At 41.1% G+C, this 25,365-nt stretch overlaps 3 protein-coding genes across 5 annotated transcripts; 1 reads left to right on the forward strand and 2 right to left on the reverse strand.

The window, feature by feature from the left end:
• Positions 1-269: 269 nt before the first annotated feature.
• sf3a1 (splicing factor 3a, subunit 1) lies at positions 270-5,818 on the reverse strand. 2 transcript variants are annotated; one of them, XM_084359653.1, is made up of 16 exons: positions 5,735-5,818; positions 5,531-5,610; positions 4,991-5,100; positions 4,693-4,897; positions 4,337-4,594; positions 4,167-4,241; positions 3,925-4,075; positions 3,646-3,842; positions 3,323-3,440; positions 2,931-3,238; positions 2,575-2,823; positions 2,274-2,481; positions 1,998-2,152; positions 1,095-1,196; positions 937-1,008; positions 270-839 (listed from the first exon to the last, which is right to left on the reverse strand). In XM_084359653.1, the coding sequence occupies exons 2-16, from the start codon at positions 5,576-5,578 to the stop codon at positions 738-740; spliced, it is 2,358 nt and encodes a 785-aa protein (XP_084215779.1). In that variant the 5' UTR covers positions 5,579-5,610; positions 5,735-5,818; the 3' UTR covers positions 270-737. The 2 variants fall into 2 exon arrangements, with proteins under 2 accessions (XP_084215779.1, XP_084215778.1); XM_084359652.1 differs by having other exon boundaries at positions 4,991-5,103.
• On the forward strand, positions 5,814-11,021 carry ccdc157 (coiled-coil domain containing 157). Of its 2 annotated transcripts, XM_084359654.1 has the most exons (10): positions 5,830-6,162; positions 6,255-6,405; positions 6,509-7,205; positions 7,281-7,358; positions 8,204-8,373; positions 8,473-8,649; positions 8,736-8,904; positions 9,190-9,329; positions 9,441-9,535; positions 10,516-11,021. In XM_084359654.1, exons 1-10 carry the CDS (start codon positions 5,915-5,917, stop codon positions 10,763-10,765), a joined length of 2,175 nt encoding a protein of 724 aa, XP_084215780.1. In that variant the 5' UTR covers positions 5,830-5,914; the 3' UTR covers positions 10,766-11,021. The 2 variants fall into 2 exon arrangements, with proteins under 2 accessions (XP_084215781.1, XP_084215780.1); XM_084359655.1 differs by lacking the exons at positions 6,255-6,405; positions 7,281-7,358; positions 8,204-8,373; ... (3 more) ...; positions 9,441-9,535; positions 10,516-11,021 and having other exon boundaries at positions 5,814-6,162; positions 6,509-6,675.
• Positions 11,022-13,615: 2,594 nt separating this feature from the next.
• On the reverse strand, positions 13,616-24,097 carry slc7a4 (solute carrier family 7 member 4). The gene is made up of 5 exons (XM_084360521.1): positions 23,983-24,097; positions 21,209-22,272; positions 19,110-19,816; positions 18,742-18,850; positions 13,616-16,275 (listed from the first exon to the last, which is right to left on the reverse strand). The coding sequence occupies exons 2-5, from the start codon at positions 22,188-22,190 to the stop codon at positions 16,055-16,057; spliced, it is 2,019 nt and encodes a 672-aa protein (XP_084216647.1). The 5' UTR covers positions 22,191-22,272; positions 23,983-24,097; the 3' UTR covers positions 13,616-16,054.
• Between the last annotated feature and the right edge of the window lie 1,268 nt (positions 24,098-25,365).

Genomic DNA, 25,365 nt, shown 5'->3' on the forward strand with positions numbered 1-25,365 from the left:
TAGTGGCTGCCTTGGAAAGTAAATCTCACGTCTGGAAAAAATGCACCACTTGCACTTTGGCTCCCCTGCACTGCAATTCATCTTTCATCATCATATACATCAGAGCATATCTCTAAGTAAACCACCAATTTAGTCTAGACTAACTAGTCACTGTTGCATTTAGTCAGCATCAATACCCCTGATGTGATGTAGTCTCTACATCACAACCTGCTTTAATAAACATTAACAAGTTTCTAACCTTGCAAACCATCATGAAGCAACACATGGAATAATGTGGATTTTTAATTCCTTTATTTTAAATGAATGAACATTATGGGACTTTGCATTTTTTTTTACATGTTACCAATTATTTGTATCATTATAAACGCATCACAAGCTGAAACAATAGTGTGACGCCTGCCTGCCAGACTGTGTACAGTACAGTTCATTTACTCACATTTAAAGATGTATTTGTAAGGAAAATGTATTAGTGACTCTCAATCCCAACTCCTCAAAAACTGATGCTTTGGGATGGCAGTGGACCGTCCTAACCCTGAGCGTCATTATATGACGAGTTGGGAATGAGACTCAAAAATTCACTTTTCTTAAGAATAGCACCTTTAATAAAATCATGCTCTTCACACAAAACTCTCAGAAAAGCACAATATAATTATGAAAAATCGTCATTAAACTAAAACAACATGACAGGAGGGATTGACAAAACATCCGCGAGTAAAATCTTTTCCTTGCTGCATGGCTCACTTCTTCCTTCCACCTCTCTCCTTCAGTGCCAAGTGAATGACAGATCCGTTGCTCATGTTGTAATAAGCCAGGGAGTTGGAATCCTTAATGAAAATGCCCTGAAAGAAACAAAAATATGTTGTATTATGCAATTAGTCAAGATAAAAGGTTAAAGAAAAGTAAAAAGGTTAAAAGCGGATTAAAAGAAAAGTTTACCTCATACTGTAGCTTCTGTTTGCCTGCTGCCATGCCTGTAGCTTCATGGATCTTGACTTTAATGACAGACACCTATGGAGACATAGCATTTGCACATTGGTGAGTATGTGATAGGTGCCACTATAAAATATGGAAACAATAAGGAAACATTTGCATACCTGATCTGTGAGTGGGACAGTGAAATTCAGCACTTGGCCATTCAGCTTCCATTCAGTCTTGTCCTGCATGTTGGGGACCTGCACTTTAACTGCCACAGGACCCTGGAGAGGGAAAAAGAGGTTGGCTTATCAATGGAAAATAGGAACATGGTGCTGTGTTTTGTAAACCTTTCCAAAAAGATTCTGCTGTACTACAAAGTTTGAATCCTGTATTTTGAATTTCGACCACATGCAGATGATAGTAGGGCTTGGTGATATGACCTTAAATTAATACTGACACATTTTTAGGCTATAGTCACGATACACAACATATCTTGATATTTTTAAATCTTCTCAAAAGTGTTTTATAAAATGCTAGGACTGGGTGACAAAATCAAATATCACAATATTTATGACCTAATACTTTAGTACAAATATTGTGAAAATATTGTAGGAACGACTGTTGGTAGCTTCACAAAATATTAAATTGCCTTTAAACCCTTTTACGTCACGTCCATGTTCACACTGTCCACCAATATTGTGCTTTTGTATCAAAATCCAGTCATGATTTCTACGTTACGTGTGCTTATGTAAGCTTACACCGACCACTTTCAACCAATAATATCATGCCATCCATCCATCAATTAATCATCAATTTTAATTGGTGAGTGAGTGGCATGATTACATGTCAGAAGGACCCTGCTGGGTGTTTCCAGGGGTCAGCTTTGCAGATTACTGTACAAAAGCACAAATTATAATGTTTTAATGGATAAAAGGTTTTCTGATTTTCCCTTAAATGTCACCAGGCTGCCCTGATTGAACCCTCTGTGATTTAAGTAGCTTCCTGAGCAGATGGCTTTACTTGTTGCCAACTGCACAGGGCTACTGGAAATAAACCAATGACATGGCACTGCCCTAACATACCTTATTTCTACGAAGGAACTCGTCCTCTGGAATAAGGTTGTCCTCTGTCTTCATCTTCTTGTTGACTGGCTCATCCTCATGAGGTGGCGGTGGGTGGACTGGTGGTGCAGGAGCAGAGCTTGGGGGTTGTGGCACTGGAGGAGCAGGTACAAATGCTGGAAGAAGAAGCAGTAATGAAGGTTCAGTTACCAAATTAGCACATTTTTCAAATTCTGAGTTCCTTTATAATGCATCTTTATTTTGAATGTCAGTGATAGGCATTTGGAAACATCTTACCAGTTGGAACGACCATTGGAGGTGGTCTGGGGGCCATAATGTGAGGCGCAGATGGTGGCATGGGGACCACATTGATGCGGGGAGCAGAAATCATGGGAGGCATTGATGTTAGAACTTGTCCTGGTGCAAGGCGCACCACAGAAGCCACAGGCGGTCTTGGAAGCACAGGTACAGCAGACAGCAGAGTGGTGCGCACTGGAGGTGCCAACTGCGTATAAAAACGACATTCATGACTTATTAGTAAAAAAAAAATCATTAATCAATTTAATTAACAATTATCTGTTATTTTTAAGTAACTCACAGAGGTTGGTGGGCGAGGCACTGCTGTGACTGGAGGACTGGGTTTGGGCAAAATGGAGGCAGATGAGGGCATGGGAGGCTGGTGATGAATTTCACTTGGCTTGCTTGGGCCAATTTTCTCCTTAGTGTCATCCTCTCCCACCAGTCCTTTGGCCTTGTGAATAGCTTCGATCTGCTCTTGCAGGGTGATGTTGGCCTGTGCTGCCTGCTGGGTACGAGCCATGCTTCCAGAGTGGCCATCCCAAGTAACCTGGTAACATAAAACTTTCAAAGATCAACACAGTGCCGACTTTTTTATTCAGTTTGGGATTTCTTTTAACCCCAGTTTGTGTATAATAACCTCAAAACAGTACTCACCTTCTCTTCTGGCTTCTGAATTTCTTCTTCACCAATCTTTTTACCGATGGCCGTCTCTTCCACACCGAAGATATCGGTACGCCTCTCAGCCAGTTGTTTCAAGCTGCTCTCAATATCCAAACCAGGGGCATAGACTTCATCTTCGGTCTGCCTCTCTCTTATGCTGCGGTCTCTTTGCTCCAGCCAGCGTGGATCCAGCAGACCAATACGCATGTGCTCTTGCATCTTACTGGCTGGGATCTTCTCACCAGTAATAGGTGAGATGAGGTACTCGTCTGGAACTGAAATTGAGGGCTGAGGCTTGGAAGCTGTAATGAAAAGATAGCATGAGATTAACACATTGTACATAGTGATGGCTTGCTATGTCACTCATCTAAGGAAGCATGTGTTACCTTTGGGGTCGTAGTCTTTGCGAATAATAACCTGGTCTGGAGTTGGGGGCAGTGGAGGTGGCATAGGGTTGTCTGGAGGCAGAGGAGCCTTCATGCCATCATCGTCATCGTCAGATCCCTGAGGAAAGCAAGAGAATGATATGTGGTTCCCAGCACTCATTGTTATTTTATTTCTTTTCAAGCAGTGTTGCGAAACATAAGGTGTAACAATAATGTTGGATGGAAAAAGAAAATACAACATCAAAAGGAGGGCAATAATATCCATCTGAATCAAAGTATACAGTATACAAGGCGCAGTAATGAACTACTTCATCGGTTCTTACCTCATCCATGTCCTGCAACTGTGTATCTTGATCAGGCTGTGAGGGATGGCCTTCACCACGATCCTCCCGCTCATCATCATCATCCTCACTCTCTACTTCCATCTCCACCTCCTCACTCTCTCCATATTTCTCGTAGCGCTCTTGGATCAGGATGCGAGCGCCAAGCTCCTCCGGTGTGGTAGGTGGTGGGAAGTGGCCTGAGAAAAGAGATGCAGATAAATTATTGTAAGCTACATTTAGATAACAGATTTAAAGATGATATAAATGTGATCGTATTACCTTGTTCGTTGGGCTGGAAATCCACCGTCTCTACCACTACAAAGTCATGCCAGTCGATTTGAGCATATGCAACCCGCTCTTTCTCTCTTTCCTCCTCCTCCTTCTTCCTCTCACGCTCCTGGAACTTTGCCCACTCCACACGGTACCTCACCTGATGGTTGTGTAGTATAACAGCTGATTATCACGGGCAACACATTATTAAAAGCTTACTCATAGGAACAGTCACAAGTTAAGGGGATTACCTGGTCCAAAACCTCTCTTGGATTCTCAGCCTCTCTCTTCAGCTTGGTCAGTAGGCCTTTAGGAGGGATCAGAATCTACAAGTGGAGAGACAAGATCAAGATTCTGTTTAGCATCACAACCTAAACAAAGAGCTATATTAATATCAGAGAGGCGCCATTTGCCAGGTCACCTTAGTGTACTGCTCGACCAGTTTGGTGAAGTAGTTGAAAAGGCTGTGCTGTGGCCGCAGGAAGTCAAACTGGTAGTTCCTCTGTTCTTTCTGCATGAGCTGGGTGAGAAACTGGCGGCCATTGCGAGCAACAAATTGGGCAGTGAGTTTGACGACATCAAGATCAAACGCCGAAATTGATGGAGGATCTGCAATGAACTCAAACTCAGGAGGAGGTTCTTTGGGGACTACTGTCTCTTGAATCACCTGCGACTGCACCTATTGACAAACACAAAATATGAGTTAGTATGAACAAATACTACCAATTATATGCAATGGGAAAAAATGCAAGAGCAGAATGAAATGATAAGTCTTACTTTTTGAGGAAGCTGTTGGGACTGCTGCATCGCCTGCTGCATAACCTTAGGTATTGCTGCAGACGGTTCCTGTGCTTTGCCCTCCTTGAATTCATTGACCTTGTGGCGGTAGTAGGCATGGTAGGGATCATTAGGGTTGAGGAAATTAAACTTTGGATTGTTGATCTCATTCTGACGGATTCTGGCTTCAAACTCAGGACCATTCCTGTGAAATGACCAGAAATGAGTTAAATCACAGACATAAATAAAATCCAGTTAAGATTGCAGCTGTACAATTGACACATGTGGAGTGACCAACCTGGCAACAAAGCTGGCTGTCTTGTCGACTATGTTTCGGACCTCAGGAGGTGGATATATGATACCAACGATGGGTTTAGTGGCGGGGGTCTCCTCTACTGGTGCATCATTCTGCTGAAAAAATGTACATTTGTTAGGCTGTAACAGTTTAAATGCTAGAATTGGGTGACATATAATATATCCCAATATTTCTCACCACATACCACCATTTTGATAATGTAGCAATATTGTATATATAATATTGTTTTCCATACTTTTAGCAAACTACTACTACTACCTACTATGTATTGGAGCGAGCTAGCTAAGTTAACGTTGTCTCAAAACATCAAATGAATTGAATGAACTCTTACTAGCTTGTTGCTAACATTGAGAGTTAGCAACAAGATAATATGACTTGTGCGGTTATCCAACATAGACAACAGCTACTGTAAAATTCACATTCATAGGAGAGACACTTCACAATAACATAAAGTGTGAGTAAGTTGTTCTTTAGTTTTATCACGGAAGCGGTACTTTAGCTACAATGCTAACATTAGCTAACCTTGTTGTTGGACTCCGGCTGGACAATTTGAACAGGCCCCGGCGGCATGGCTGTATCTTCTCTGGATAACGGGCAACTACCTGCAAACACCCAACCAAAAGGAACAGTGTAAGTATTTCAAATACACTTAAAATGCCACATATTATGTTTAGAACACAATCTATAACAGCCAGAAGCCCACATTTGCTGTAGTTGAACACTTACTGCGTCGCGCTTTCGTTGACCCTAATGGAGGACAATTACTTCCGGAAACAAGCCGCAAAGAATTATGGGACTTGGAGTACTTATCTCGGGGTTGCCAAGGAGACGCTTCGCCAACAAGCTCGAGCTACTCGCTGTCATTGTTGTGCCCGACCAAAAACACTATAAAGTAGCTTGTCAGACATGAGTCAGTTCCTGGGCCGACAGGACTGTATCGAAAGCCTCCGGAAAGACCTCGTCGACCTTCAAGGCGCGACTCTGGACGTCTTCTCTAGAACCGGACCGGTCCGCTTCTCCTCCTGGAAGTTCCCCGATAAACTGTCCTGTCATCTGGACATGGTAGCTCTGCTGGAGCAGTATGACTTTGTGGACGGGCAGGATGAGTTCAACCAGCACTCCCATATTGTGTTACTGGAGCTGGTGATTGACAGGTAACACACAGCCTGACATGACATCACATCCACAAATACAGGCAGTGTTAAAGACTCAAACTGGTTCTCCCTCTGTCCTCTCTCTGAACAAGACTACTGCTTCTTCTACAAAGCTTCAATGCTTATATCGAGCAAATAAGGTGCAGCCACAGGAGGGAACAAACCCAGCAGAGAGGATGCCAGTCAGTTGGTCTTGTAGTCAGAAACTATTGGAGCAATTTAGTTCAATTTGCCAACTTTAAGGTAGGCAAACCGGTTGGTTTAATTGAAGATAACAAAATTAAAAAGAATGCCGAAATATAATCAGAGAACTTTTTCATCTTATCACTTGTGTTTCTTCTTGCAGGGGGCCCACAAAGACATCAAGAAACAGACAAAAGCAAAGACGTGTGACTGTGATGAGACAGAATCGGTGTCTGTCTCACAAATGAGCTCAAGGAGTGACTTCTGCAGGAAATGCTTGTCTGCTCGTTCATCTTCGAGCTCTTTTAAGTTTTTGCCACAGAATCATGTACCCTCCAGTCCTTCTCACAACACCCCATGCCATCCTAAAGTTAAGAGCCACAATGTAGGCTGCCAGACATTTGAATCATCCCTTGTTCCCTGCGATGCATGCCATCAAACACAATCTATTTTGAGAAAAACGGGAGATGCTTTGGTGGAGCTGTTTCAAAGCGAGGGCCTGCCTTCATCTCTGCAGCCACTCTTAGTAGCTGTGGAGGACACTCTTGAGCTGGGACACATGACAGCAGGTGACGTCGCCCAGTGGGGCAATGAGCAGCTCAGAGACATGCGCCGGCTGGCCAAACATCTTCAAGATGTGCGGGGTACGGTGCAGCCTCTTAAAGATAGATTACAGGCAGCAGAAAGAGACCGGGACAGATTCAGGTCTCAGTTGGAGAGAGCACAGAAAGAGTTCAAGCAAGAGGTGGAAAAACACCAAGCAACTGTAGTCCAGCTGGAGTTTTCACTGCGGAAAGCACAGAGATCCATGAAAGAAACAGAGCAGAGGCTACAAGAGGAGCAACAGCAACTCAGGAGAGGTGTGGAAAACTCACCAATAAATACAATAAAAACTCTTTGAAATGACACTGACTAATACATGTTTAATATAACAGAAACTCTGAGCTTGGAGGAGAGTAATTCCAGACTGGAAGAGAGAGTAGCAGCACAGCAAGATACAGTACAAACACTTGGTAAGGACAGATTTAGTTTACATTCTCGCCATCCTTCTTGTAATATATTTATATTTTGCAGAATTGTGTGAAATATCCCTGTCGTTTGTTTCTAGAATAACTGCTAAATCCTTTTATTCGCAGAAAACCAGACAGGTAAAAACAATATTTTTCAATTAAAAAAAGAGATATTAGAAATGCTTTTAACAATACTTTGCACAGCTTTTTCCTGTGACTGTAAATACATCTTTCCACTCCAGTGGATGTTCTACACCAAAGGGTATATTCTGCCTATTGGTCCTAGATTTACATAAAATGGACTTACATTTAAACAGATAAAACCCCAAGACCATTTAATATTTCTGTTTAATTAATCTATTCAAGTTTAAATTAAATCACAATTATAAATAAACACACGAAAAAAGGCAGAATGTAAAAAAGCAGAATATAACCTTTGGTGCATATTATTCACTGCAGTGGACATGTGTATTTATAGTCACAGAAAGAAATGTTGATAAATCTTGATAAAAGTATTTCTAATATCTTATTCTCATTTAATTTTTGTTTGTTTGTTTTGAACTTTTTCTAAGAATAAGAGGATTTATCAGTTATTCTGGATGTACTTGGTACTTTTCTTGGCTCTACCATTTTGAATTTATGTGGTCATATCTAAGAACAAAGAGATACGAAGATGATATTTAAATAGAATTGTGGACAAGGCTTTGGTGGTGGGGGAAAGGTTCTCAAACTTAAATGGTTAAAAAAAATGGCTTCTCAGATATGCATGAAAAGGATGTATTTGTTATAACTAAACACATAAACTAACCTGATGTCCCCTGTGATGTATCATTTTATTTCTGGGGTAGAATGTGAAAAGAATGTACTGCAGGAGAAAGTAAGGACCTTAAACATGGAGGAAGAGGCCTGTCGTAAGCTACAGCAAAAGATCCAGCAGTTAGAGAGTCAAATCTCTGAAACTCAACTCCGTCTTGACAAAGAGAGCTCCAAGTACCACAGCGCCTGTCGCCAGCAAGAGGTCAGTGTCACGACAAACACCGAATTATTGTTGTTTTCAGCTTGAGGACATCACTGTCTCACCCCTGTCGGCTTCTTGTTTTTGTTGTCGTGCGTCCAGTCAATGCAGGCGAAGCAGAAATCTTTGTTACAGAGAGTTGATGCTCTCGACGAGGAGTGTGAAGAGCTGCAGAGACAGTTGGGAGAGAGGGAGGAGAGACAGAGCGACCTGCACAATCAGCTGAAACAGATGTCAGAAGAGAAGGAACAGGTGCAGGCTCAGCTTGATCAACAGCAGGTATATTTGATTTTCTTCAGTTACACAGCATTTTTCATAATAAAGAAACGTATAGTAGCTGATGCTTTGATGCTTCTTTCCCACAGGACCTGTGTTTGCAGTTCCAAAAGGAGAAGCAGCCTCTAGAAGCACACGTGGGCGAGCTAAAGAACAGTGTGTCTGAGCTGAAGGAATACGTGCAAGCCTTAAGGGAGCGGGAGAGACTGTTGGTGGCTTTCCCAGAGCTCAGCCCTCTGGCTCAGGCCCAACCACAGAGTAGGCAGTTATTAAGTATTTGTCCTCTGGTTATTGTCATGTATAGGTAATCAACTGACTAACAATACCTAAACAGGCGTACATAAAACTCCCTCAGTGCTGTTGACACTCCCTTAGAGCAGCTGCTACCTACTTTTTCTTTGTAACAACACATTCACCACATGTATTACTTGGAAAAATAAAGAATTGATCATGTATCCAGTGACTTATTTCCCAACTTCTTCTTTCTTGAGGGCTGTAGTCATGTTGTAAGTACTTACATGTTGTCCATTCCACATTTTCAAGGTACAGGAAACGTGCTTCTGGATATGGAGCAACAACTGCAGGCGAACTGCATTCGTATCCAAGTCCTGGAGCAGGAAAACACCACCCTGCACAGCAGCCTTGTGAAGCTGAGGGAAAGAGTGCAAAATAATGCAAGCAGGGTAGGACGGATTTGTAATTTTGTAAAATATGTGAATTGATGTGTGATGTTGTTTTTGTGGATGTTATCGGGATTATTTTATTAACTGTTAACTATGCATTTTTATCAATAGGAGGCCTCACCTCAGCAGACATGGGACCTCTCTCTGTGCAGCACACCAGCAGATACACAACAGAATCACCTGACACAAATGCAAGAAACCGCATTGTAAGTTAGATTTGTTTAAAAAGTAACCTTTGAACATAGGTACACTCTATGTAAAATTGTTAACGAGAGCCATATAAGATTAGCCTGTCCCCCTAGGAGAACCCCTTTTTGGTTCCTGGTAGAACCTTTCATAAAGGTTTCACCTGAAACTTGTTTAGAGTCTTCTACATAGAAGCCAACATAAAGTGTTACTGTATAAATAGAACCATCTGTGAAGAGAGGAACAAGAGGTTCTACAGAAAACCTTTCTATGGTGTAATTGTTCCACCCAAAGCTCTCTCTGGGGGTTCTATCCAGAACCTTTCCACCTTCTTAAGATTTTGAGGGGAACCCTTTTGTATTCCAAGGGTTTCATTTAGATCCCATCAGGGGTTTCTACCGAGAACCCTTTTAAATTCAAAGGGATCATCTAGAACCTATCTAGGGGGTTCTACCGAGAATGGTTTTATAATTCAGGGGTTTATCTAGAACCCATCCAAAAGGGTTCTACTGAGAGTTTTTTAATATTTAAAGGGGTTCATTTAGAACCCAATGTTTGAACAGTGAAAGCATTCACATAACTTTAAATAAGTAAAACATTTATTTAAACATCTTGGACCAGTGCTGGATAAGGAGGGGAGACTCTTTGAGAACAGGCCTACAGAACAGGAGAGGCTGTGTAGGTTCAGGGGGAACACGTTAAAAGTGACTGTAACACCAGTGGAATCAGCAACATGACAGAGAGGACACAAGCCAGGCACACTGCGCTGTCCTCAGCAGGCGTATTCATGTGATCTCCAATAATGGTGACATAGCAGAACCTTTTTTTCAGGGTTCTTTAGATGCATATGGTTCTGGTAGAACCTCAGACCTTCAGGAAGAACCCTTTTGGAACCCTTATTTCTAAGAGCATGATAGCATGAAGCACACAGTTTTATAAATGATTAATCATCTTACACTGCTGTGTTTGCGTATTGCTTTTTCTCTCCTTTGTACCACAGGCAGAGCAGCAGTGCAGTGCGACTGGGATACAGTAACAGATGGCGGGAAGCAAGACAAGGGGAAAGTGTTTTGGAGTCAGCTGGGTCAGAGGATCGTGTGTCCAGCGCTGCTGCCTCCCCCTCTTCCCTCCGACTTCACCTTCAAACCCTCCACCTGGACTCTGGCTCTTCTGCTGCTAAAAGCCACACAAGAACACACAGTGTTTCTCTCCTCTCACACTCCAGGAGCTCGAATCAGAGAAAAAAATGAAAGCCTAATTACGTAAAGAGAAGACAGTCTTGTGGTGCAGAGAAGAAGAAGAACATAGCTGTGTATGGGGAATCTTTTGCAACAGCTATGTGGCTTATTACAGGCACATTTCCTACATTAATAAGTCATGAGGTGTCATTGTACTGCTGTTTTTGTAATTGTATGTCATTATGCACACTTAATAGTGGTTTGCCATTTTTGCCACATCTATCATTATGCTAACTTGAATATAAAATAAAATAAACTTATTGTTATACATTGAAGAAATACTTTTATCTTGCTGCTATTAAAATAGGGCACTGACTGCTGTTGCATATTAGGTTTCTGGATATATGATACACTTCTCAAACAAACGTGAATAGGTAACCTTCAGAGCAGATGAGTCACATGGTTCTGAATAAATAGGCGGTTCGTACAGCCTTGAATATTGCACAAACAAAGAGACAGATGTGTTGATAGCTTTAAAGTGCCTTCTGACAAGCTATCTGTGCTGATAGCTTTAAAGTGCTGACAAGGGTGGGGAGTTGGAGTTTCCAAGGAAACGCAACTGCTTGGAGGATTCATGCTCTGCTGAATCCCCACAGACTTTTATTTCAGTCCCTCCAAGATAATCTGTCAGTAAATCCTCAATCGTGCACCAAGATCACACATACTGCAGATCATTGTGAGCTGAAGCCTCGTTTTCGTATTTAACTACACAGAATGAAGTTTTACAGTGGTAATCTGAGATGTCATGAGTTGTGTAATCTGAGTCTAATAAGGAGCCTGATCTTGTGTCAGAGCTGTTACAGAACACATCGTTATTTGTTTTATCTGTGTTTTTATAGTCCTGACAGTTAATGAGGACATGTAAGTGTAAACTGCAAACACACGATTAACGTCACTAATCATCCTCACTCCGATCTCACACCAATACGACCTGAATGAACACCTGATCTATTATTCAATTCACTTTGATGACAGCTCATGACCTGAGGGTTAATCCCTAAATTGGGTTAACTATACACAGTTGTGTCATCAAGCATGTAATCGAAGTTAGTGTTAAGATCTTTCACTTGGTGGCACGGATGCCAGATAACATTATATCAGCACTACACTTCACTATGGCATTTAAGTGGTGGTAGTCATGAGCAGCAAATATAGGCTACACTTTTGAAAACACTTATAAGCCCAGTTGTTCAGTAAATGCTTCGTATGTTCACAATCCAATAAAGACAGTTATTTAAAAAATGAACTTTTTATTATGTAATAGATGGCTGAGTAAAAGATGAGTCATGTCTATTCTAAAATTAAAATTGTGTTGAAGAGAGAATTATTGTCCTGGGTGAGACAAATCTAAACTGTAGGAACTGGTTTAAAAAAAATTTATTGAAGAAAATGTTTTAGAAAAATAGAAATGTCATGACTTGTATGAAATTTCTATCAAAAATTTCTATAGCAGCAAAAGGCTACAATCTGAGGCAGATTCCATAAAATAAGATCATGTGCTACATTTATAGAACAAGTATATAACATTTTAAATCATTAAAATGATTAATCATTGCTAATATGGGTTCAGTATTTAGCAACAAGTCACTAGAGACCAGCATAGGTATAATACCAGAAAATTCAGTCATGATTCCTGGATATTAAACGTGTGGGAGTCAAAAAACTAGAGCAGCTAAACAGATGATATAAGATGATAGAAAGAGGAGAGATATGCCACTTAAAAAATTCTTTAAACGTATCTATAGTGAGTAATAAATAATTTTGCATGTCATGTTTAAAGAAACTTGTTGAAATAAGATCTGCATGTTACAACTCTTGCGTTAGTCTGTAATATACCAGGGCAACGAGCAACCTGTTGTTGACCCAGCCATTATGAAAGTATCTCCATCAATTCACTTTTAGTGTTTTTATCCTCTGTCATTTTTAAAAATGTATACATAATACACACTTCATTTTGTGAACTCCACCAAGGAACTGTGAACATTTGTTTGTTGGTTAGTTTGTCAACTGGATTAAACTAACTTTAATCACCACTAACTTTTGATGTGGATCTGGATAAAGGGACGGATCGAGGATTTTTTTCCCACTGTCTTTAATATTTTTAGATTTCTTAAGGAATCATGCGTGGATTTTGATGAAAAAAAAAATCAAGCATATATAGGTGGTGTCTATGAGTAAAATATGGCGGGGATCCTTGATCTGGTAAGCTTATGTTATGGTTGGTTTGAAATTTAGAGTGAGACAGGGATATCGAGTTCGATATTGGATTAGGCCTGATTGAATTAAAGGGGACTGCTGGGCTTTGGTGGAGGTATGCCCTCTACTGAGTGCCATTCTAGTATGTATTTTTATTTCATTATATGTACAGTATGTCCAGGTTCAGTCTAAAGAATAATTGCGAAAGTGATTATTTTAACCCAAACCATGACCATTCCCTGACCCTAAACAAGTGATTTGTGCCTAAACCTAACCAGATCATACCAAAGTGTTTGTTTGTTTGTTTGTTTGCTTTGTACAAAGTGCACAATGAAGAAACAACACGTCACAAGTCTTGTGAAAGTTTTGCAATCTACAGTTAGTATCAAGCATCAGCCCTTCGGCTTCTTCTTCTTCTTCTTCCTGTTTTTGTGAATTTACTGTAGATACGTAAGTGTGTCACATGTTGGTTGTTTAAGACTGAACAGAACCAAGCCAATACTGGCTGTATTCTAGTCCATATTCAACCATCTGGACTGGACAGAGACTAACACCCTGTAAACAGTCCAATTTAAAGCTAGTGTGAGGATGAGGATTTTCCTGACTACTGTGATTCCCTGAGGTGACACTGCAGTCAGACTAGTCCACAATTTAGATTTTTGTAAATGCTGCTTCAAAACATTTATTTTGTCATTTATAACACAGTCTTTTGCATTGTATACAGACATACACGATAACAGAAGGAGAAACTTGATGTGCAAGTACAATACTATTCAGAAGTAAGAAAAGAAGTGGATCATGTATAACTGTGCTTCCTGGCATGAAAAAGACAGAGAAAGAGGTGAGAGAAATTCAGCTCTCCAAAAAAGAAAAAAAGCACCTCAGGATCAATATCTGCACTGGCCCCGACATCAAAAGCAGAACTGTGACACAAAATTACCAGATAATAGTTTTCAGTGTGCAAAGTTGTACAAAATTCTCCTGAACCTGACTCCTTTTTGATATTATGCCAAAAATGCCTCCAACTGTACATTCTCTTCCATGTTTGTGTTTTGGTTTAATCATCAGAAAGTTATTAAGTCCTGTGTAGGAGTTTTAATCTAACAGACAAATAAATGAAACAATTCAATCATAAAGACTGATTATTTTAAAGGGTTACTCCACCAATTTTATACAGGTCTTAAAGTGTCTTTATAGGACTTGTGGAGTACTACCGCATATGTGAAAAAAGTAGTATGATGCCTTTTGTGGCTTTAGAGATAGCTGCATGTAAGCAGAGACATTTACTCCAGTGATGTCATTCAGTAGATAAGTTGCATTGTGGGTAAAATAGGTGCCAGGTTTTGAAAAGGAAGAAGACATTATCGCTGTTTCTACTGTTTGCTGTGCGTTTAAACTGTCCATAACGAGTCGAACAGTCCAGACCAGCGGACTATAGCCCACATTACCCACAATGCAACTCACCCACTGAGTGACATCACCGGAGGCAATTTATCCAATTAGATGCAGCATCCCCTGGAGCCCCAACTGGTTTTACACAACTTTTTTCACGTATGCAGTAGTACTCCCCAAGACCTGTTTACACATTTGAATGCGTAAAATTGGTGGAGTTACCCTTTAACTTTGGAACTCAGTCTGCATTGACTACAACATGTTTAAGGCCATTGGTTTCTTTTGTAACACATGCAAACACAAACTGAAATGAATAAAAAAAACACATCTTTTTAAATATGTTAACCTATGTTATAAAATCTAAAGCCTCATGTTCACTTAGAGACATTTTTGTCTGTTTGTGTTGACTTTGGGAATGTTATCTGTATAATGTGAGTGTTCTCACATATGTGCCTTTCTCTAATCTAGGTCAGGCTGCAGACTGGCGACAGGGACTGCTGCAAATCTGCCGGGATTAGAGGCCTCAGAGAGATGAAGCACATCCCAGGTTTAACATAACAACCAATGTCTCCCTGCCTGACAGCAATCTACCCTGTGTGAAAATTCCCATCGATCTGTGCTTTCCTTATTTGTCCAATTATCTAATCATCTCTCAGTCATATGACTATGAAGCTCAATAATCTGTGTGCTTTCATTGCTAATCTCATGACGACAGGGAAAAGGGGGGTGAGGGCTGCTGTCTAAATGTGTGTGAGAAAAGACTGCACAGGAACGAGATCGGTGACACAAAAAAGAACAGGGTCATGGGACGGGCTTTAGGAGATTAAGTGAAGCACAGAATTGTTGTTGAGCCACTTAAAAAGGTGAACACAAATGCTTGATGAAGACTAATAGAGGTACATGCGAAACATATAACAGATAGTTGACACAGAAAAATGACAGTGGCAGAAAAAGGAACCTCAGAAAGCGAATTAGATCTGTATAAAAGCAGAATAGTAATAGTGCTAATAGAAAAATAAATACATATGTTAGAATATGGGGTTAAATAAACCACTACACTTAGAGCAGAAGGAGAAGATGGACTAAACAGATCCTAATGATTAGAGTCTGTTGTTCTCTTGAGAGAAGAATTTGAGGAAAAGGCAAAAATGTAAACTCACAAAAGTCTGTGCATTCCTCTATTAACTTAAAAAACATGCAACAAACAAATCTTATTTGCTCAAAATGATATATTCCAAAAAAAAAAGAACAAAAAAATGTTCAAATGTTGGTTTTCCAGCTCAGGAACTGTGCTGACATTTAAAAAAAATCATCCAATGAGTAAACTAGAAGTGCAGTTTGTCACAAAGAAAGCACCAGATATATAACCTATAACCATGTGGAATCTGACAAACTGGCAAGGTCACAAGAAAAGAGCTGGTCTTAAAGGATATAACACAACTTTGATGCGAGGAGTTTACAGGACAGTAATAAAGCTTTCTACTGTACATTCGAGTATTACAAGATATACAAATATGCTTCACATTGAGACAGAGAGCGTGCATCCCACTCTGTGGTGTGCTTACATTTGCAGAGCAACGAGTACAGACTGTGGCAGGCCGGTCACACGCTAAAGGGAGTGAGCTACAAAGAGTACACAAGTAATAGTACAGCGTATGAGTGGCAGACAACAGATAATACCAGGCAGTAGTACTGACTATGTTTGGTCACACATCATCTCTTTCCTGTGTACTCCTCAGCTGTGAGCTCTGAGTCAGAGGAGGGGTTGATGTGGTGCGCCGAATCTATCTGTCCTTCGGGCTGGACAGACTGCACTGTCTCTACCAGGCTGCCGCTAGGTAGAACCACGTACCGGGCGGCCATGTCTTTGGGCTGCAGCTCCCGCATGCCCTCCTTACTGTGCCAGATCCCGTAGCCAAAATACACAAAGAGACCTGGGAAAGAGACAGCACCAAACATTTGTAACTGCAATGACACAACATTAAAGTTAGGGCATGCTTTACTGAGGTGAGTAGTGAGTGCCATCGCGTGGGTTTACAAAGGTTTGGTTATAGTGAACTGTTGATCCATCAATCTATGTGTTTGTGTTATAAAAACAGACTCTTGTAATAGCTTAGATGTTACAATTTTTAAACATACTTTTTTCATATACACCAGGGTCAATATGCTCTAAATGCTAAATTCAGCAAGCTAACATGCGCACAAAGACAATGCTGACATGCTTATATTAAAGACATGTAACATTTCTGCGTTCAAATGTCTAAAAATGCCTAGACCTTAAGTATATGTTGTTCAGCTGTGTACTTATATCATCCCAAATGTTTCCTACAATGTTCAAACCCAGAGAAATTCCTTATTTTACTCATACTAACAATGCGTTTCATTTGGTCACCTGCAGCCATAATTTACGGGAAAATACATCAGATGATACGTCAGAGCATGAGAAAGGAAGTCGTGATTGGACAAATAGCCTATGGGATTTTTCCATTAGATTTTGGACTATAGAGTGGTGCAATGATGACACATTTTTGTAGGCTAACCCTGAAGTTTACGTCGCCCTGGTCCCCTGTCAAAAAGCGTATCCGATTTTTCCATTGGATTTTGGAATATCACCTGAAATAAACTCTGTGTCAAACACAAGTTTATGACACCTTTTGTTCAGCAAGATAATCTTCACAGATGAACACCACTTTTGTGATCTCAAAAGCATGAATTAAGTCACGAGAAGTAAAAAGCTAATGTTAGGCTGTAGACTACATTGCGGCCGTGTCTCACTACACTATTACTAAACACGTTTCTATAAATCGATCAAACTACAAGTTGTAAAGTTAAAATTTGAGTAGTTTTGCAACTGAAGTCCACCAAAATGTGCAAAAATGCTAACTGATTTCCAGGTTTTAGGACTACCAACTACACCACTATATTGCAGAAAATTAGCTCTGTGACAAATAGTTTACGATACTTTATGATACACACGTTTTGTTATGAAGACCACTTTTATGATTTGTGAAGCGTAAATGAAACCAAAAATAAAAATAAAGAGGCTAACATTAGCTAAGAAAGTACTACGTCACAGTCACATTACTTCAAAGTCATCACCAATAAGCATTACCACTTTATTCTCTACACACTAAATTGGTTGTAGAATGGTTTTGCAACTAATGTGAACCCTCTACAGATGGAGTCGCCCTGTCCAGCGTGATGACATTTAATGTTCCCGACAACTTCTGTAGTCTCATTTAGCCACTTGTTAGCAACTGCCATTTTTTCAGACCCGTAAACTCTTTCAATTCAAATGCGAGGTATTAACTGACATATTTTATGTTGTAATTAAAACATTAGTTAAAACATAGTTAAAAGCCTGTGTTAACCACATAACATTTTTCTGCCATATAACTGAAAACCTTTTCGAAAAACCCATTGAATTCAAGATGAGGGAACTGAAAGTACAAAAATGCTAACTCATTTCTGGGTTATAAAAACTACAAACAATGAAGACAACAACAATGTACGCAAGTCACAATCGTGCCAGCATGCCACCATGAGCTAATTAGCAGTGAACACACATTACAGTGGAGGCTGATGGTAGTGTCATAAGTTTTGCGGACCTTTCATTTTGGACAATCATCTGTTAATGCAGTTTATCCTGAAGGGGGGCATTAATGTGTGTGCCAAAGTTCATAGTAATCCATCAAATTGTTGTAAAGTAGTTGTTGAGTAGGCTTCTACATTCTGCACCAAAATGGAGCAACAACAGACCGTCAGGCCATCGACTGACAGACCAACAAAAGAAAGAAGCCCTCTATATATCTAAAGCTTTATATTAAGTCAATAAAATCGAGTACTTTTTGTCAATTTGGATTAACTCTCTGGTGCAATATTGATTACTTGGCTTTAACTCCACCCAAACTCTAATTTGAATGAACAAATCTCCTGTTTTTTCCTCTGGTGGCCATTATGGAAAATAAGTGGCCATTTCGTCTCTTCGTCTTCTCTAGGGAAAGGAAAAGAGCCCAGCCTGGAGCCCTGTCAAGTGTAATACTCCGTGCTGGTGCATCTTGTTAACTTACTGCAGTCTGACAGCAGTGTTTAAATGGCTTACTGGTTCCAGAGAAGCCTTAAGCTAATGCAGCTAATCATGTTTCCCCAGTGATCCCCCCCTGACTGACAGGGCAATAACGCTGTCTGACCACCATCCTCAGAGGGTTGCTGACTAAAAGGGAAAACTTTCTCTATTCCCTCAGAGTACAGAAAATGTTTCTCTTTAAGCAACATTACCTTAACCACATGCTTATTTTAGAGAGGAAGTTGTTTACCCAGTGAATACAATAAAACCATTTATTCCATACAAGTTTTTCTTCAGCCACTTGTTTGCTGCCTCAGCTCTGGTGCTTTCTTACCTACAGCGATCCACACAGTGAATCGAATCCAGGTTAGAGGGCTGAGCTTCATCATGAGGAATACGTTAATTAAGATGCTGGCACCTGGAGTCAATGGAACCAAGGGTACCTATACAACAAAAGAGCATCGGTCATACTTCAGTCATAGTTAATGTAGTTTTCATGACATTTGGTTTTAACAAATGTTTCCTTTTAATTGAGGTTAATGGTTTAGCTGAGCAAATTGTAACTGTGTGTTGCTGCCATGACAGTGAATTACAAGGAGCAAGTTAATCCGCGGACCAAACTATAAGTAAAAGGTGGCAGCATTCATTCACCATATTACACACAGAGCTGGTTAATCGTTGTAATATCATTAAGGAGCTCACCTGGAATGTTTTTCTGTTGGTTTGTGGCTCATGAATCCATATGAGCGTCAGGCTGCCAACAAAAGCTAAGCTAAAAATCACCAGCAGCATTGTGAAGCTCCAGAGCGGGAGCTGCAGCTGTTTCTGTCCGAATTCTAGCACAGCACAGAGGGAGACTGAGCTCACGATCAGAGTCAGCACGCAGAAGGCCACGACCTCGCCCGGCTCACAGTCCCCCAGCAGCCTGCCCAGGTACGGTTCCCAGAAGGCCTTCAGCTGGCCAACCCCGCGCCGTTCTGCCGTCTTCTGCCTCTCCACCAACTGGAGTTTGTCAGAGAAGGACTCGTACTGCTTCAGCTCCCCGCTGTCCTCTGTTATGGTCTGGGACTCAGAGGGGGCAGGGGAAGGCTCAGCATTCAGGTTAGGAGATGTGGAAGCGGTTCCCTTGTCGCTGATTTTGTCGGGCTGGAAGCGCAGCACGATAATACTCGCTGCCACAAAGGTGTACGCTAGTAGGGTGCCGATGGACAGAAACTGAACCAAGGCCTCCAGGTCAAAGATGAGAGACATGGTGGCCATGAGGATCCCAAACACCAATATAGCATTGACAGGGACTTTGGTGACGGGGTTGACCCGGGAGAAAAAGGAGAAGAACAACCCGTCCTCCGCCATGGCGTAGACAATCCGAGGCAGGGAGAAGAGATTACAGAGCAGCACAGTGTTCATGGCTAGAAATGGGAAGAGACATCATCATCACAACACAAGTCAAAATATATGCACTGATCAAACATAATGCACAACCATACAAAAGTCATTTAAAGGGACAGTTCAGCCCAAAATTAAAAACACGTTTTCCCTTTTACTTGAAGGGTTATTCATCCATCTAGATTGTTTTGATGTGAGTTGTCGAGTTTTGGAGATATGAGGGATGGAGATGTCTGCTGTCTCTTGAATATAATGGAACTAGATGGCACTAGTAATTTGCGTCTCTGGGTGAGAGGCTTGCTAACTAAACAAGCTAACGTTAAAGATCACCAAAGGTAGGAAGTAAGAAGTACAAATACTTTGTTTCTGTACTTTACTTGAGTATATATTTTTCTGACAACTTTTGACCTTTACTCCCTACATTTGAACACAAATATCTTTCTACTCCTTACATTTTCAAAACAGGCTTGTTACTTTGGTTTTAATGCTTTTGAGGGGAAGTTTTGCTTATTTTTATTTTGCCTTCCCAACATCACAAGACTGATTTCAACGCATCAGTGCATATCACAAAGTAATGCAAAAGACATAACAAGAGAGGGAGACTGGAATGGGGAGAAAAGGCGTGTTAGTGTTTGGTACCTGCAAAGACCCTGCAGCTCTCTGCCTGGATTGTCTTATTTTCTCAGTTTGTTGATGCTCGAGGCGCTTTACAAACCAAAGCTGTCAGTGTTTGAAGTCCTGGGAATGAGACTCAACCATCAGCTATCTTTCTGGTGCGTTTACAGCTCAGACAAATCCTACTGATTCTACCTTTAAGTTTAATAGTCTTTGAATTATAGCAATATGATGTGAGGTTCAGTTAGCAGAAATGGCCTTCAGAGGGATACGGTTTACTTTTACACTTTAAGTACATTTTAGAGCCTGTACTTTAATACGTTTTCTGAGTGAAGAAATTGAATCAGTACTTCTACTTTTACCAGAGTCTTTTACACCAGTATCTGTACTTCTACTTGAGTAAAGAATGTTTGTACTTTTGCCAACTCTGCAGATCAACTGAGTAGAATACCACTAATGTTCACATCCCTCGTCCATGAGTAGATGCATGCTATCTTCTGCGTGGTGATACGGTGAAGTTCGGCAGAAAGAAAATAGCTCCTATTGCTCCTGCACAGCAAGGTCTGCAGGTTGGTCTCAGATGTATTAATTGGTGCTTTGAGCTCTACAAGCCGAGTCCCATCTACTCCAATTACATTTTAGCGAATGCAGACATCTCTACAGTCGATATCTCCAAAACTCTGCATCTCACACCAAAACAATCCAGATGGATAAATAGGACTGCAGGTAATATGTATTTTGGATTATGGGTTGAAACGTCCCCTTAAAATCGTACTTCTCAATGTAAGTTGGTAGCTCACCACAGATGGAGCCGACTGCCACAATAACTCCAGCCCAGCTGTAACCACGGCGGAAGAAAGCATCTGCCAGAGCTGAGTTGGGGTCCAGTGTATGCCAGGGTACCATGAGTGTGAGCACTGTGGAGACCAGGACGTAAGCTGTTGCTGCCAGTGCAAGAGAGATGGCCGTGGCAATGGGAACAGCTTTCTGTGGATTCTTTGCCTCCTCACTTGAGGATGCAATTACATCAAAGCCCACAAATGCGTAGAAGCACGTGGCTGAGCCCGCCAGTATTCCAGAGAGTCCGAACGGTGCAAAACCTCCTTCTTTCTGGCTCCAATTGGCTGGTTCAGCCAGCATAAAGCCAAAGACCAGGATGAAAACGATGACGCCCATACTTATAACGGAGAAGATATGGTTGAGGTAAGAGGACACTTGAACTCCGAAGGAAATGAAGAACGAGGCAACGACTAGAATCCCTGCTGCAAGGATATCTGGGTAATGGGCGAGGAAGGGCACGTTCCACTGCATAATGTGCGTCTCTGTGAAGTTCTGGATGGCGTGGTTAAAAATGGAGTCCAGATAGCCACTCCAGGCACGTGCCACAGCAGCGCCGCCAATCATGTTCTCCAGAATCACATTCCAACCGATGAGAAAGGCCCAGATCTCTCCCACAGAGACGTAGGTAAACATGTAGGCAGATCCCGTTTTGGGGATGCGTGCTCCAAACTCTGCGTAACAAAAGGCGGCCAGGAGTGAAGCGATACCCGCAAAAAGGAAGGATATGATGACAGCAGGCCCCACCATGTCTTTAGCCACTGTTCCTGTCAGGACATAAAGCCCGGAGCCCACCATGCCACCAACTCCCATCAGAGTCAGGTCCAGGGTGGAGAGGCAGCGCTTCAGCGACGTGGCCATCATGTCATCATCTAGTGTCTTGAGTCGGTTCAGTCTCTGACAAAGGCGCACCGCTGGGGTGCAGCCTCTCGGACAAGCTGCCATAGCTACGGAGTAAGACAGGCCAGCTGGGCAGGAAGTTGTTAAAACCGTCACACTGGATCCATTACCTGTCTATGAAGCTGACCTGCAAGACAAAGGTGTACATCAGAACAGGAACAGCTGCTGCTGGTTCATGTGGCCAGACTTATTAAACCTGCTCCACATCCAGGAAGCACAGAATGATGGTGGGACTTTAAACATTTTACACAAAGGTCTTCTTGAGGATCCGATCTATACTAAGCCAATTTGAACACAGAACAGCTTGGCCTCTATATTTAAGGACAATTTTGCTTCATCCTTGCAGTCCATGAAGCAATGAAGACTAGTAGGGCTATATTTCTCAATTAAAGGTGCACTGTGTAGTTTTGGGGAGGAAATTTTAATCAGAAGAGAAAGATCTTCATTTATTGATTTTTTTTCTGCCTAAACTAAATAAACAAACTCTTTGTTTTCATGACTGAAAAAATGAATAAACAAGCTGACCTTAAAGGACAACACAATTTCATGTTGTTTTACTTTGTTTGTGTGTGGCAGACCCTGCCACCTTTCTAGATTCAGACATTGTCCTGGGGACCATATTTTCCTCTGATGGCAGCTTGTTTATATAGTTATGGAAATTATAAATATTTCTGATATCGTATTATCACCTCATTAATATTGTGAATATTAAAATTCTGAGTTTGAATTTCTTCTCCAAAACTGGTGCCCCTTTAATCAAAGCTGTTTGAGCTACAAAATGTCAGAAAATGGTGAAGAAAGCCCAAGATGACCCACAACCCATAGATATTCAGTTTACAGTCACAGAGGAGTAAAGAAACCAGAACATATTCACACTTAAGAAGCTTGAATCAGATCATTTTCTTTCAATTAAAAAATGACTCAAAGTGATTAAACTGGTGAATGTTCAGTACTTACATTTAAATCTATTCACATAACATGAAGACATGAATATACCTGTTATAAAGCTTTGGTGATTTTAACGTTAAGGTGGTTAAACATGATGTAATGATGTTATTATACAGCACAGATGTTACATCAGCACTGTAGTAACATTTTGCTTTTTAATGAACAGCAAAAACAGAATATTTAATTGCACTAAGTCTTGTGAAAGAAATAAAAACAGTCACATTCATCACAGGAGCCAATAACCCTTTTAAAACATGTCTGTTAACACTATCTGTCTTATGTAGATTTTGCATTGGGGCCTTGATGTGTTGCACAGGGCCGGTCCACGTCATCTTAAAGGTATCCGGTGCGCTGATGTATAAAATAAAAGCCTTCAATAAAGTCACGATGGGAGATGTTTATGATTTGCTTGACTGCCGACAAATATTCGATCCGTTCATCAGTGAGAAGCAGAAATCATCCTCCCGGTCCGACCGGCGCAGCATCCGACTCCTGCGCTCGCCAGGCATATGGCGACAACAGGATGCCTCCGTTACAATTACGTAACGCTTTATTCCCCTCTAGAGATAAACCCACTGCCGTCAACTACACCACACGTCCACACTATGTTCATTCCAGTGTGCATCGAAGACCACACAGCCTTCACAGCCGTGCAATAGGCGACCAGTAGGATTAGCGTCGTTTTAACGCCTGATCAATAATAGATAACAAAATGGAAACGGACGCAAAAGAGGCTCGTTAGTGCGTTACACTTCCTCTCCTGGACGAGCTGGGAACGCAGAGAGACATCGCACTTTTAAATCGTGAGGCAGGTGCGATTATTTCACGGGATTCCCTTAAAAGAGAAATATCGTGTGTTGTAGCGTAAGAGATATAATGGTCGCTTTACCGTTGTTGTTCAGCGCCTCTCATGTGTGCTGCAGGTCCGCTGCTGTTAGAAGTTGCCGGGATGCATCACCGTCTGGTGATGGAGCAGAAGGTGCGCCGAGGAACACCAACATGCACCGCCTGGGCTGCTTCTTAAAGGCGCAGGCACCTTTATACGCCTGTCCAGAGGGCTTCCCCGCTGCGCCCCACCCCATAATACAGCAGATTATCTGGAGCCGGCGGTCCCGCAGGGGGTCCCTAGATCCGGACTATATACTGGCTGAATACAAATGTTTGAGAATCATGCTATTGTGTCAGATACGTTCAGTAAGCAGCTTAAGTAAGTGAAAACAGTCAGCGTGGAGGAAGTTCTCTGAAGTAAAAGTACTTTAAAGGGGCAAGAAATTCAAACTCAGAATTTTAATATTTACAATATCAATGAGGCAAATAATGCAAGCTGGGTAATATTTAGCTTTTCCTTAATTGAATCAATAAACCGTTCTCAGAGGGATATCATTTCCACAGAACAATGTTTGAAGCTAGATAGGTGGCAGGGTCCGCCAAATATAAACAAAGCAAAACAGTACGAAGTTGTGTTGACCTTTAAGGTCAGTTTGTTGATTCAGTTTATTCAGTCATGAAAACAAAGAGAGTTTGTTTATTTAGTTTGTTTAGGAAGAAGAAAAAAATCAATAAATGAAGATCTTTCTCTTCTGATTAAAATTTCCTCCCCAAAACTACACAGTGCACCTTTAATTGAGAAATATAGCCCTACTAGTCTTCATTGCTGTCATTGCATGGACTGCAAGGATGAAGCAAAATTGTCCTTAAATATAGAGGCCAAGCTGTTCTGTGTCCAAATTGGCTTAGTATAGATCGGATCCTCAAGAAGACCTTTGTGTAAAATGTTTTAAGGCAAACACCAGACCTCACCCATCGCCAAGTCCCACCATCATTCTGTGTTTCCTGGATGTGGAGCAGGTTTAATAAGTCTGGCCACATGGACCTGCAGCAGCTGTTCCTGAGTGCACCTTTAATAGCACACTAAAACTCTATTATAAGATAGTCATGCATTTTAAATTCTACTTGATTAAAAAGTAGCCTATTACCTCCAAATTATAGTGTCAAAGGTAACTCACTATGCAAAAGGGCCTCTTTTAGAGCATTAAATTATGGAGCTTTGAAGCTCCCTGAAGAAAATATACAGTATATAGGCTATTTTGTCTTAATGACACAAGAGAGTAATTAGTTTTCGGGATGCACAATGTTTTTTTTTTTTAGCCAATTCCGATAATACCCTGCTTCTCATGACTGATACTGATAACACAACTGATAATTTCACATTTTTGATGACTCAGTATCCACAGTTCTACTAAGGTTTGTTGTCTTAAAACTCACAGCACGT

This window comes from Pagrus pagrus, assembly GCF_965226575.1.
Source record: "Pagrus pagrus genome assembly, chromosome: 8".
Classification (NCBI taxonomy): domain Eukaryota; kingdom Metazoa; phylum Chordata; class Actinopteri; order Spariformes; family Sparidae; genus Pagrus; species Pagrus pagrus.